The following is a 14,392-nucleotide window of genomic DNA, read 5'->3' as shown; positions in this document are numbered from 1 at the left end:
CCTCCCTCACAAGAGAAAAGTTTGACCGAAAATCTGAAAAGTCAAAAAGCCTCTTTTTATTACCACTGGGGTGGAAGGAAAACAAAGAGAATTACCCAGTTCCATTAAAAACAGGCCGGGGAATTAGGTCATGAGAGCATTAAGAAGCACTTTCCTTTAATAATTCCTGCAAGTCTGCTGGAAAACCTCATGACATTGGAACACATTTCAGAGTTGCAATTGTTAACACCTCCACGAAAAGCATCGCTAATAAGGCAAGAGGCAGCAAGCTCTGCTGATATTTACTTTTCTGGTCCACCAGATTCTTGGTCTACCACTAAAACAGCCCTTTGTGCCTTTAGTGCAATTTAGAGGCAGGTGGTACTTATGTTCTTGCACAAGTGCTTTGACAACAACGGCAGCAACCATTTCTGAGCAGCAAAAGTATACTACAATCAACTATAATCACTTCTAAGTGAGCTTACAAACACTAAGTAATGATGGCCAATATGCAATAAGTATAATGAAATTTGTCCCAGATCCTTATTTTCTTATTATTTATTTTCAGAAGACACAGTACATGTTCCCTGTGTTACTGCAGTGGGGAAATTTTCCCTTTTCAAGGTTAGCCTCCTGCATCTACTACAGAAGAAGGATTTTAGCCTTCGTATTAAACTCTGAAACCATTGAAACTGTGTCCTGTCAGGATGATTTTTAATGTTTGAATTTATGTCAGTGAACAGTTTTGGAGCCATTTTGGATAACTTTGGATTTGTGCCCCAACTTGATCCTGCTTGGCTGCCAGGGTCACTTGATTGAAATATTAGATTCTCTAAAACCCTATAAACTAGACAAGGTCAGAATGCTCCAGCCATGAATAAAGGTAAACGTTAAACACATAATGAGCCAAAAGAAGTCAACATCCACAATAGTTTTCTCATCTGTAAAATTTACATTTACATACAATTATTTTAAAATAAGAGGCCAGATTTTAACTAGATGTGTTTCATTATCTTTCAAATCAAATAATTTAAATTAATGCTTCAGCTGATATTGAAAAGCTTAAGCAATAATTTTATGAACATGGCAGTTGTTGTTACAGAAAAACACACACAATATTGTACATTTCTCCTGTGCTTTGATAACTGATGAATCATATTCAGTAGCATTTAGTCCTTAATTCCTCCCTCACATAGATATGTATTAAATTACATAGAGTTTCATTTATGAACTGGATAAATGGAGCTATGTTAAAGGTAACCATATTTACAGGCAGACAGACCATATAATTCATGTTGGTTTTAAGCAGTATGTTAGCAAAACAAATGCTTTGTGAATTCAGATTATTCATCGCCTTAGATCTCTGGGTCAGGACCTGTTTTTTTTCCCAGAGTATGAAATTTGACAATAATAGGTTTCTGTTTCATGAATGAAAGATACCATGTGCTATCACAACAAAAACATCAGCACATACTCTTATAGAAACAGTCCCTTTCAGGGAAATTTTGCTTTGTGCTTTAGTGTGAGCTGTATTGGTACTTGATAATAAGGCATAGAGCACCAAAGTGTAGCACCTAGCAACAGATTTTACAGAATTTGTCCAATATTGGTGTATAATTTTGGAGAGGAATATATCAGCTCTATCTAGAGTGGTAAAATCCACTCCTTTTGCTTTTGGTCTACAAGACAAGCATATTCATGAAGGTCCAGCCATGTATTTAAGAATACTCCTCTCACATATACCCCTATCCATACCTGATAGAGTACTGCACTTATATAGTGGTTCTTGTACATGTAAATCTAATTGGGAGTATTTAATTTCCAAATACCTTGTAAAACCAGAAAAAAGATAATAGTTAATTCCTTTCACTCAGATTTTGCTGAAAACACAACTCAGATTTTGGAACTTGAATAATATTTCTGGCCTCCTGAAATCTTAAACATTAAACTGCTGTTCTTTCATGTTTTTTGAGTCGCCATAAATTGAAGCCACATGAAGTATGTTTTGCTCCAGTATTTCTCTATTTAAGGAAAAGTTAATCAGTAAGATCAGTCTAGAGAGAAATAGCAGCAAATTTCTTTGGAAAGATATCACATGCATGATCTCAATCTTTGCAAGAAACACCATCCTCATTTTTTGCCCATCATAGTATGAATTTCCATTTGCAGGTAGAGTGAATCACAAGCTCCATCCTCCATCGATGATTAGTTCATTACCAGTCACATAGGCAGACTGAAATTACATAAAATAAACAATGATTTCAAGTAACTTTCCATGGCTTTTAATTACAGAGAAACACTTTTCCTTTAAATGAAAAAAATCTGCTTTCTTTTTATACACTTTTTTTTTGTTTTTCAAAAATACCTCAGAGTACAAATTTACAAAAGCTGGACTTCAGATATCTTACCTGCAGGAATAAACACATAGGAATAAACATAACTATGATGTTATTAGGTCTGTCCAGCTAAGCAGAATCTGACCAGGTCAGCCAGTTAATGGGACCTTACTAAAAACTTAGATTATACAGATAGTGGGGTAAGCAACTGAGCTGTTGACATTCTTCCCTATGTCAGTGCTGAAACATGCTGAATATATTGAGAAAGTGGAATTCTATTTACACGTGGTTTAAAACCCTGTGAGCAGACTGGAAAAAATTTCTAGTGTTATGGAAATACTAAAACCAAGATGAAACTGAGAAACAGACTACTGATGGATAGCAGCATTAATACTGGACTAAATCCATTGAAGTATTTTTACGTGAACATTAGGACTGCTGCACACATCCAGACAAATGCAGTCCAGTTTTAGAGTCTCAGTAAATTTATATTTAAAAATAACATTGGTGTGTGCTCGTTAGTGTTGGTGCTGTTTGCAGTGATCATCAAGAGTCTGGTGTGTAACAGCCACAGTGGGTCTGTTGTTTTCCTTATGCTGGAATGGCAGAATCACCCTGAGCATTAGCTAAAATATCCAGCAGCTCTACTAATTCTACCTCCTTAAAACATGATGAAGCTTGGTAAAGCTGACAAGCTCATTTCTCTTCACCATTCAGGATGATCTGGGGGTCTGTCAATTTTCTCAGGTGACATGAAACCACCGGGCTATGACACCAAATACATAATGCCTTGCAATCACTGTCAACATTCAGAACGCCTTTTGTATTGCAGGATGAACTCAGTAAAAGAACATAGTTTGTTTTTTATTTTTGTAATAATCCACCTCAAAGAGAACATAAATTGTCCCAAAACAAACACCCTCTCTACTGTGAAGCAGCAAAGTAGCATGGGATTCTGTGACAGGATATTTTGTTGTCTATACTTACTTCATCAGAGGCCAAGTACACAAAGAGATGAGCCACTTCTTCAGCAGTAGCCATCCTTCCAGTTTTCTGTCTGGCTAGAAAGTCTTTCAATGCCTGGATATACAAGAGCATTTTGTATATCAGAAATAAAGAAGCAATTATTTCAGCCTATTGACATGTAAAAAGCAATAGTGGAAACAGGCCTCTAGTCATAACTTCCTTTATAAGTCATAACTTACTTGCACTAAGTAGGGAATTAAAGCTAGAAAAACAAAATCAACAGGAATGGGAACTTCAGGTTGAAAAAAATTAGATTTTTAGAAAGCACTTAAATCTCTGGTTCCAGAATAAAGCCAGTATAAAATCCTTCTTCCTTTGGTGGTAGATATTCCCATGTCCTCCAAATGAGAACTTGCCATTATATAATAGGGATGGTGAAGCATCCCAAATAATGTTGAAATGGATAGGCCAGAATGCCCTGTCTGTACTATTTTTGCACTACCTTGTGGCTGACACATGCCACAATAGAAAATGTCCCCTGATTTTGCACTGGATACTGTAACCAACACTCGGAGTTGATTCCATGGATGAGAGACTCTCTACATTAAGCCGTATTATGCTTCATTTCTAGTCTGGCCTTAAATCTTCTGTCTTGAGTTCAAGCTGACCACACTTTCAAAGGAGACAGCAATGTTGTCCACAGTACTCTGAAATTGAGGACATTGTTGAATATGGGCAGAAGTGCAGCTATGTATTCTTTTTTTAAAGAGAGTTAAGCATATATACATGTGTGACCAAGCTAATAAATTGCTTTCTCACCTGTTCTGGGTTAGGCCGGGCTTGGATTCTTTCCTGTAAAGATGGTGTGTCAACAGTTCCTAAGCAAAATTTTAAATTCAATGTTAAAAATCAATGGCATCAGCAATCACAACAAAAGTTTATTTGTTCTATTGGTATGTCTTTATGTAACTTTGTACTGTAATTCAGGAGAAAGACTGCAAAGCTACCAACAGAGCACATTTCAGTAGTAAGGCAAGAGTTTTGAGAATTAGATTCAACACTTTTTGGATGGTTAAGCAATGGTGAGAATGTTAGCTAGCTCTTGCCTGCTTCTAACTTCTTAGACTGCATCTTTGAAAATAACCACTCAGATAGTGTGTAATGTATGTATAAAGTGCAGATACTAGGTTAATCAGACTAAACATCCAGTTTAACCACAAAATAACAACTTTTCTATATTAAGCCTTTCAAGCATGCTCTGTTCTTATAGACTGCTTGTAACTTCAGTTACCACTTGCAAGTCTATTCTTAAAAAAGCCAAACTCAATCTGGCCTTCTAGTATCTGTTGCTAGCTCACAGAATAATGTAAGAACACTTACCAGGACATATGCAGTTGCATCTGATGCCTTGTTCAATGAAATCAGCAGCCACAGCCTTAGTTAGCCCAATAACTGCTGCCTTTGAAGTACTGTAGACACATCTATTCACAACTCCTAACAGAAGGTCGTGTTAAGGCAGCACAGAAACATAGTCAAAAAGAAAGAAAAAGAAAAAAAGAGACAAGACTGTTCAATATGCACCTGCTTCTGAACTCCAGCATTTCCTGTAGCATCTGTAGCCTCTCCAGAAGGGCAGGCTAGCTAGAATGCCGATTGCCAGAATTCTACTCAGGTATACACCAGAGGAAAGTACACAATCTTTCAATAGTGTAAGTCTGGGGACTAGTCTTGAAAATGTAAGAAGCAGCAAAGATTTAGGAACAGCAGAAATCCATCTGTCAGTCATGATCAAGCTTCTTTGGATAGCATAGTTACAGCACTTAGGTAATTGTCATGATGTACCAAGATATCACTGGAAGTAATTACTAAATACTGGTAAAAAGGATGCAATAAAACATTGAAAAAGCTCAGAGATAAGAATCTTGTAGTTTCTACAATTTTCCATCTGTGTCCTTGAATTTGTATTTGAGTGGAATGGGTTCACTTTTCTTTTCCTAACTGATACCTCCACAGGATTTAGAAATAGCTTTGAATTTAGAATGTCCTCTAAGTTCAAAGTTGTGCAATATTTATATTGTATATCCATCATCTTAAAGATTTATATAAGTAATTCTAGCAAGCTACTGACCTTTGATGCTGGATGCCACAGAAGACATATTAATAATATTTCCAGATTTCTGTTTAAGCATCTGCAAAAGAGTACTTTTGTCACTTAAATGCAAGCTATTTTGTCATCTGCAGGTTCAGCAAAATAGCCCACAGCAACTCACAGAACAGCTCTACATGCACTTGATACACAGGGCAACAAAGCTTAATTGGTATGCGTAGGTGCTGTTGGCTGAAGCAGTAAAGCAGAATCTGAAATACTCACTCAGTTCCCTTGAGCCATGTCAGGATTCAAAACTATGGCAGGAAAGGATTTTTTTCCTTGGTTGCCACCTCTCAGTCACTGCCCTCTTGTCATGACAGGAAGTTACATCACACAGACATCTGCTCGTACCATCTACCAATGCAGCAACTCATTGAGCCCACTCAAACTCTTCTTGTTTTGGAGAAGACTAAAGCACAATACCCTAGCATCTATGAATTGTAGCTAATTTTCTTTAAGCTATAACCTTTTTTAGGCATCCTAAAACCTGATATGCCTGAAGTTGTTAAAAAACCCCAAACTTCGAAAATTTAGTTCAACTAAGAAAAAAACCCACCCCCAAGCTAAAAGCCAAACCAGCCAAGCAAAAAGAACTGGAACAATACTGAAAAGAGTAGTTGTCATCCAGTCATGGTCACAGCTTTCGTGTCTGGCCTTTGCATTTATGGAGATGCAAACACCTTATTCAGTCCAAAAGATTTTGTAGGCCCAAACCTAGTGATTATGTAAAACCAAGAAGCATCTTTGAGCTGCTACATTCATTGAATTAGCATGTTAGCTAATTCATGCTAGCTCTAATCAGCATGTTAGCATCAGCATCCTTGAATTTCTTCACAAGATAGTCTCCAAAGCTGTATAAAATTAATCTTAATATACATTATTTATAAATATTTTGTAGCAGTGGTATTGCGCAGCTATGTGCTGTAGTATAATATGTTAGCACTGTATTGCAATGGCTCCCTCACTGCTCTGCATAAAGTCTGAAGTATTTTAGCTAGTTTACATAGGTCAACTCCCCAAACAAATCTTCTTTACCATATCCTTTAGAGAAATTGTCTGTCTTATGCAATGCAGAGAATGTTTTACAGTAGGATCACTGTAATGTAAGGGGTCCCCTATCCAAAGCAGCACACTTGTATTTTGTATGCTGTCACAGTGGCAAAGTGGCAACAACTCTGATCTCTCACACTTCAACAATGCAGCAGAGACTAAAAGTCATGGGTAGCCAAGCCTTGCCTTTGGAAGGAACGTCTTGATCATTAGGTACATGCTGCGAACATTGAGGTTCATCGTGAAGTCCCAGTCTTGCTCCTCACACTCCAGAATGGTTCCATGATGAACAAACCTAGCATGAGTGCATGAAGCAGATTACTGTCTGTGGTTTACAGTTCTATGGCCCTTTTCCCACCACTGTTTTTTAGCAATTAATTTTTCCAACCTTGAAAAGAGGGGGATAAGAGTTCTTTTGAAGAATGCAAGCAGTGTATTTCTTCTGATAAGTACCAAGGACACAAAGCAGACTCAATACGTGCAACAAAATAAATGGCAATAGAAGACAAAAAAAAGCACAGTAACAGACTGTCAAACTTTGTTCACTGTTGTGCTAGAAGGGTCAAAGCCATCAGTACAGGCTACCCATAGAGTGAGGAAAACACAAGTTCCAGAGCTGTTCTATCTTGGTCTGGGTTATATTGCTGCGAAAAAGAAGTTCAGTTTTGATAAAAACAAACAAAGGTTTGTATTAAAAGTACAAAATCCATTCAAACATAATAAATAAAATGCATTGAAGTAATAGAAAGTAGTTCTGGAGGACAGGGAAAACTGGAAAAACAGTAGTAGCAAAGAGAATCTGGTTACCCTGCAATGTTACAGAGGACATCAATCTTTTCAATCTCCTTGGCCAGATTTTCTATTTGCTCCCTTTTGGTGACATCCAGAACCCGTATTTGAATGCCTAGAAAAATACAACATGGCATTTGTTTCTATGTATTTGACTAAAGATTAGTTGATTACTTTCCTGATGAGCTGAGGATAGCACAATTCAATTCACTCATTGATTAAGTTAGTGCAATGGTTAATCTGGAACAGCATATCATGCTATTTAAAATTTCAGGAGAGAATTGAAATGATCAACTGTTTTAATTGTTATACAGCATGACACAAGCAGATGAGCTAGCTTAATTTACCATAAAAAACATTCCAAATACATTTGAATTCTACTATACTCTTACACAGAAGAATTATATAATCTATATAATAATAATGAACTTTCATGCTAATTATCATAGAATAACACTTGGAAATAGTTATATGTGTCTTACAGTATCATTACATGTCACATTCTCATGTGTAGTTGATGATATTATCAATGAGCTTTATATAATTTAATTAATAATAAAAAATGATTATGCATAAATTATTAAAATAATGAGGGCAGTCACACTGGAACAGGATCCTGCAGAGGTTATTGAGGAAATTTCAACCTTAGAGAACTCGATTAAACACAGCCCTGAGCAATCTGCTCTAACCAGTGGTACTTTGAGCACTAGATGGAACTACATGGCCTCCAGAAGTCTCACCCAGCAGATATGATTCCATTAAATACTGTAAAATATCTGAATGTTGCCAAACTTAAAGGAGAATTTGATTTGAAATGGATAAAAATTGGTTTTTTTTAAGAAACCAAAGCGACAAGCCCATGAATAGGCTTTCTGTGCTTTAGGTTAATGATAGAGACCCTTTTGAAGAGATTTGTGTATTTGATCAGACTACAGGCTGGTGATTGACATGACATTGGAATTACCTCTCCTGGATAAAATTCAAAGACCTCAACGTGCCAAATCTTGATGAATTATAGGTTGACTAATAGGTTTAAAGGATGGAAATAGCTCTGAGTAGATGGAAAATTATTTCTTTCCTTGTGAGTATACTAACAGAGGGAAAAACTGTAGCACTTTCCCAAACACCCTCAGAAGGAACCTGAAAAGCCCTCAAGTTCCCAAACAATTACAAAGGGATTGCTTGCAGTGAACTCCAGTTGGCAGAGACTAATTCTCATGCTAAAAGATGTGCCAGCTGTGATTTTGTGTATTTTACTGTCAACCTTTAGTAGGAATTCATTAAATCCACTTTCTTCTCTCAAATCAGGTTAGAAGCATTTTCAGCTGTAAACTATATCCAAGTCTTATTTTTTATTTCAATATTGAAAAAATACTTTTTAACATACTGTCCCACTTGTGTCACTTGTGATTAGAGACACATCTGTGCAAAACCTGCTCCTTGAAGCATGTTCCTGTGGTGTCAGTAGGAAAACAACCTTCAGGCCTGATCATTTGTACAAATAGAATAAGTGAATCTAGTGTTGCTATAATTAGATTTCTGAAGACATATAAATTCTACAAGAGAGTAAGGAATGCATTAAAAGGATAAGCCAAGTATGGACCATAGAAATGCAAGACACTAGGTCTACCTTTTTGTATAGTGGGATGTTCTCTTGATCAGAGAAAAGCATCCCATGCTTTCCAGAGTGATGCACTTGATAATTAGCCCAGTGATGCCAAAAGGTAACTGAAATGGGTGCTATTCTAGCAAACAAATATCAGCTTCTTCTGTGACACAAGAAAATCAGTTATTCCACGTGTCTAGAATAATATTCTGATACGCTGATGTTGCAATGTTGCATGCTAAATCTCTTCACACCACAGAATAAAGCAATGCAAACACTGAAAGAATCAGTCTGGATATTTTCATTTTTGTGTCTTTTTCAAGCTTTCCTATCCTCAAAATGTATCTCTGACAGCCTACATAAAACTTTTAAGAGCTGAACTAATGGCCTGCTGTAGGGCCATTTACCTGGATATTTCCTCAGTTCTTGCAGTTTAGACTCATTGATGTCTGTAGCAATGACTTTGGCTCCTTCTTTAGCAAAAGCCTGGAGAATACAAGAGAAGCAGTTTATATTTAGATATTCCAGATTGTACCAGGAATAAAATGTTTTCTTTCCAGGTGCTTTTTGGCTTGAAATAGAAGTTGGCTGAAGGCAGCTGATTTCTCAGAGTTGATTCTGGTAATATCAGCACACAACTATGTAACTTTGTGTGATAAAACAGATTTAAGGTGTTTTCCCTAAAGGAAGGAATCCATAAATAAAGTATAAGAACAGAAACTAGGCAAAGATAATGGATATTCTTATTGCCCTTATTAGCCGCATTAGTAAGCAATAGGGCTAGAAATATCTGTATTGTTTGATTTAAATAAAATTATGAAATTTGACAGGTAAAGGTAGAAGTCGTAAACCAGGATTTTTAAAACGAAATCCTTTGTATGCAAATGATTGGAATAGAACAATATTAAAAGCAGCATGACTTTTGATATTTAACCAGAGACATTGCTTCATTCTTGACAGTCTCCTCAAAAGCCTCTTTCCTTTTATTGTGATTACTGATAAATCAACAGCTAACAAAGTAGTCTGTCACAAGTATTCTGACATCTTGTACTGTAGCCACTAATCTTCAAAATAAGTGTCCCAAGTGCAGCTTAAGAGGACAGTGACATTAATCATACCAGCCTTCTATGGGTTGTTGGGTATTTACAAAGTGAAACCATCAGGAAGATTACCTGCTCCTTGGACTGAGTGATTTATATAAGAGCCGAGATCAGCAGGCTTCTGTGTTCTCAACCACATGCGTGAGAAACTAATTAGCCTGGCAAAAAATGCTACAGGAGCTTTTCCTGAGTTGTTGATTACATTACAGAGGTAACAAGATAACTCTACTGAATTCTTTATTTGCCATGGAAAAGAGAAGTAGCAGGAGAAGAACTGGACAAAAGGAGTTAGAAGCTAACTTGTAAGTTAATAGGTACCTTGAATTCTGTTTAACAGTAATCAAACAAAATTTGTAAAGGGTTTCTTACATTTGCTCATTTTGAACAATGTGTTAGTATCACGTGAACTTGATTATGTCAGTCATGAATATAGGTAAAATACCTTGGCTTTACTGTAGGGGATCCCCACAGTATCCAGCCTTAGACCAGGAAATATTCCCTCGATCATCTCTATTTTCTCCCAGAACAAAGCAACAGAGATACTGGATAAAAGTTACAAACAGTACCAAACATATATTGTTAGAAAAAGAATTGCAGCTGTCCTCAAATCTTGCTTTTACCCTTATCTAACATCTCCATTCAGAGTTGAAGATTTTCATAAATTGAAACAGCACAAAGCCTGCATGATACAGCATAGTGGCTACATTATTCCCTGATTTTTTCACTGCATAGTCTGGCTTCATCTATGGTGTATCGACTCAAGAACTGGTTTGGTGCAGGTGTCTTTGGACAAGCTAGAATGAGAGACCTTGCTAAGGCACAGCAGAACAAACATTTTCCAACTTACAATAGCAGCTGCTCGGCCAATGCCCTGTGCTGCCGCAGACAACAGGATGATCTTCCCATCCAGACGCCCCATGGTGCTGACCTGTGCAGGCACAGGATGGCACAGAAATTCAACAAAGATAAGCCAACACCACCTCTGGGAATCAGATGCAAATATATTCCCAAAACTAGACTTGATCCAGGGTGTACCTCTGCCATCACAATTGTCCTGTTTGGCTGCTGTGTGACCCTCAGTTATCCAGGGTTCTGAGAGGCAGGGCTGCCCCACCTTTTTTTTTCCTTTTTTTTTTTTTCCAGTTGTACATAAAGGACCTCAAGAAGTCAAAAGGCATTTGATCTCAGAAGCTAAACTTAATTATAACAGAAACTGGATTTTATTTTTCTTAAACAGGCAAAAAGCCAAGATGAAACAGCAGTACAATAATTTGTAAACTAGTGTTTCCACTGTTCATGGTATTCTCAGAAAGCATATTGTCTTTTGTTTCCCTACCGACTCTTCATGTCCTAGACTGCAATACATTCTACACAATGCCCTGGCCTTGATATCTGCCCTCAGCTGTCTTAGGAATCTTCCAGTGCAGCAGGTTCCCAGCCCCAGTGAAGCAGGAAAGTGTGGGGGTTAATGAAACTGCTGATCTTGCCTCTTAGTCCCTGTTCTTAGGGCACTGACTGTGCTTGGGGCAGTAGGGAACATCTAGGCATTGCTACCTTAGTCTGGATGGAGCAGCCAAAAGGCAAAATACAGCCCTGTTCAGCTGCTGTGTTAGGTTTAATGAAATACAGCATGCAAAAATGCAGACAAACAAGTAAAAACAAATGCCAAGTCTCAAAGAACTTCCTAAAAAAGTGAGGTTACTGTGTGCCAGAGCGTAGTATCTGGAGTTATTTAATTGAGTTCCCCATAAGCAAACCCACTGCATTTTCATAATCCTCCAACCAACTTTGTCTGTGCAGATATGAGTGTAGAAAGGTGTCATAAGAACAAAGTCTTTAAATATGTACATAAATCCAACACACCAAGTACTTCACCTGGAAATTAAAATACAGGTGCCATAACCTTCCCTTTGCTAGCAGCCAATGTTATCCTCTAGAGAAACTCAAACCCATGCCGTGACTCAAGATTACTGACTCAAATTTAGTATCCTACTTTTTGAATCAATTATTAATTTCTCTTATTTTGATCAGAAATTCTGTTTTTTTAGGTGATTTTCCTGGCAAAAGTTGCAGCAAAACTGTTTTCCTGAAGGTTACAAATTCAGCAAATTACAGATTCAACTTCTGAAGCAATGTAATGGAAAATAATTTTCTTTCCAAAAGCCACCTGGATCAGTTCAAGTACTTCCCCAAATCACCTTAAAACATGGGAAGCAAAATGCATTATAAATACCCTTTTCAATCTAACAATCAGGTTTTATGAATTTTTGCCATAGTGATTCTATGAAGCATTTACAAACAAATATTAATATAGTCACTCACCAAGAGATCTCAAACAGCTTTGTTATATTTACCGACCCTTGTACAAAAGGAAGTTCTAGTTTTCTTTTTTTTAACTGTGCTTGTTGGGATTTGTAGTCCAACTGCTAAGTTTCTCTATACAAACGTAATTTCCTGTTGAAACATTGAGATGCTGCCATCTAGTGAAACTCAGGGTTTTTAAAATGTGTGATTTTTCTCATGCACAGGAAAGGACACAAAAGTATCACCAGCATTAGCTGACTCTCTTACCATGCAAATTCAAGGTATCAGGAGGATTCCCACCAAAAGGCCACAAACATGTTTTTCCAAGCAATGTCTTTTTGCAATATAAACTATCAAATTCCAAACCAGGACAAAACTTATGTGATTATTTTTTTTGTTGTTAAGCTGATATCTTTTGTTTCTAGTGGTTTAGCTTGCATATGTTAAAGCAGAACTAGTATCATTAGACTGAAAAATTCTAGGACAAATGCATTTAGCTATAAGCTCACAACAGATTAAAAACTACCTGACAGTATTAAGGAATTTGGTGTCCTGCCTAAACTTCAGTTAGTTTGTTTTCAGAAAAGCCACTTCTACGGATAAACTGGGACACAAATACACAAAAGTTGTTTATCCTGTCTTTCTGCTAAACTACAGCTTTTAAGGCTTTCTAAATCAGCACCCCAGTAAATGAAATCTTTAATGTCTTTATTTGCTAAAAGCATTTATCCTTCTGCCCCTAAACTTTTTGCCACCTGAATTCAGACACAGACCTATTGCAGTAACTTTCTGCTTTTTTTTAGTTCAATTACCAGAAAAATCACCAAATCTAGTAGTTCCAAGCAAACTATAATTAACAAAAAAACCCACTGGGAATTGTATATAGAAGAAGTAGATCTATATATACACATCTTCCTTCCCCTTTCTGGAAGAAAAGAAGTTAGTCTAATTCATCTATTAGAACACCAAAATGCTGGTAGCCAAAAGAAATCACTTTCATCACACTGGGAAACAAAAAGAGTAACAAACCAGACAAAAACAGTAACGCAAAACAAACCCATGAAACATCCAACCAACCTAAAAAAAAAAAAAAAACCCAAAAAGAAAACACCATAAACACACCAGCACTTTGCATTCATCCCTGTCAGAAAACAAATACCTGTGGCCAGAAAGAAGACATGGCGGTGCCCAACTCTGTAATGGTATTTAGAACCTGTATATTTTTGGCTTGTCATACTTTTAAAAACTTTCCAAAACACATTCCAGTCCAGAGATTGAGATAAATCCTTGGAACTTCTTAGTAGGTACAGTAGTTGGCAGTTTTCAGCCATTCAAAGTAAATAGAAGGCTGGTTCTTTATTAAAGAAGTACCTCTATCACATAATCCTTGTGTGACTCCCCCAATTCCTGTTACTGCTGAATGCTCAGGAATGTATCAGTGTAGCCATTTGCTTGTCAGTTTGAGTGACTTTAGTGGTTTAGATTCGCCAATTTGAGTTTCCTGGCCAACATACCAAATAATGTGGTGGGTTTTAGCACTAGCTAAAATCACCAGTGCACTTACTCATTTCTTGCCGTGAGATACGGATTAGAGGAAGGGCAAAGCAGGCTTAAAACTTAAAAGGTATAAAGAATTTTATTAACAGGACTACAAGAATAAGAAGCATCGAAGTAAAACCTCCAGAACACCTTTCCTTCCCCTGCCCAACCTTTTCCTTTCCCAACTGACCACATAGAGACAAAACCTGGGATGTTAGAGCAGTACCAACTATACAATAGTCTTTCATCAGTCCTCATAGGGAGAGTAGTTTTCTCTTGTCATGCCATGGAGACTTCTCCACAAGAAAGTTTTCTCGTGGCTTTTCATTTCCACTAATAGCAGCTGCCCGGGAAAAGTTGTACATCATGACATTCCTCCCATTGTCACAGCCCTCCTAGAGGTGTGTCCATGGGCCATGAACTCATGGGATATTATTTCAAAGATGAGTTATTCAAAGGCAAAGGTTCTCTTCATCTGCATCTGTGATCATCTCTGGGAACAGAAGTTTTCTTCTCTCTCTAGGGCCAAAGGGTCTTCATCAATCTCATCTCTCTCTCTCTCTCTCTCTGTTCA

The 14,392-nt window shown here is 37.2% G+C and overlaps 1 protein-coding gene and 1 long non-coding RNA gene across 8 annotated transcripts in view; one reads left to right on the top strand and one right to left on the bottom strand.

The window, feature by feature from the left end:
* The window catches only part of LOC111927746 (uncharacterized), a 43,927-nt gene that overhangs the window by 905 nt on the left and 28,630 nt on the right, over positions 1–14,392 (top strand). For all 6 annotated transcript variants that reach the window (XR_002863733.2, XR_015286662.1, XR_015286664.1 and 3 more), the window contains exon 2: positions 548–603. This is a non-coding gene — a long non-coding RNA (uncharacterized LOC111927746). The remainder of the gene's footprint in view (positions 1–547; positions 604–14,392) is intronic.
* Positions 35–12,442, bottom strand: BDH2 (3-hydroxybutyrate dehydrogenase 2). 2 transcript variants are annotated; one of them, XM_086888341.1, is made up of 10 exons: positions 12,298–12,442; positions 10,823–10,903; positions 9,283–9,361; positions 7,288–7,384; positions 6,667–6,775; positions 5,410–5,470; positions 4,662–4,775; positions 4,101–4,159; positions 3,303–3,395; positions 35–2,212 (listed from the first exon to the last, which is right to left on the bottom strand). In XM_086888341.1, the coding sequence occupies exons 2-10, from the start codon at positions 10,892–10,894 to the stop codon at positions 2,159–2,161; spliced, it is 738 nt and encodes a 245-aa protein (XP_086744467.1). In that variant the 5' UTR covers positions 10,895–10,903; positions 12,298–12,442; the 3' UTR covers positions 35–2,158. The 2 variants fall into 2 exon arrangements, with proteins under 2 accessions (XP_086744467.1, XP_086744468.1); XM_086888342.1 differs by lacking the exons at positions 10,823–10,903; positions 12,298–12,442 and adding an exon at positions 10,418–10,541.

The sequence above is a fragment of the Cyanistes caeruleus genome, chromosome 5 (genome assembly GCF_971803275.1).
Source record: "Cyanistes caeruleus chromosome 5, bCyaCae1.hap1.1, whole genome shotgun sequence".
NCBI lineage: Eukaryota > Metazoa > Chordata > Aves > Passeriformes > Paridae > Cyanistes > Cyanistes caeruleus.
Note: the sequence above shows the minus strand (reverse complement) of the source record. Positions and strands in the feature narration are given on the sequence as shown.

Excerpts from the sequence above, each read along its gene's own strand:
- BDH2 (XM_086888341.1), bottom strand. The coding sequence starts at position 10,894 with ATGGGGCGTCTGGATGGGAAGATCATCCTGTTGTCTGCGGCAGCACAG. Across the intron at positions 4,776-5,409 it reads TGTGGCATCCAGCATCAAAG|GAGTTGTGAATAGATGTGTC; the intron begins GTCAGTAGCTTG and ends ACCTTCTGTTAG. Across the intron at positions 4,160-4,661 it reads ATGCAACTGCATATGTCCTG|GAACTGTTGACACACCATCT; the intron begins GTAAGTGTTCTT and ends AATTTTGCTTAG.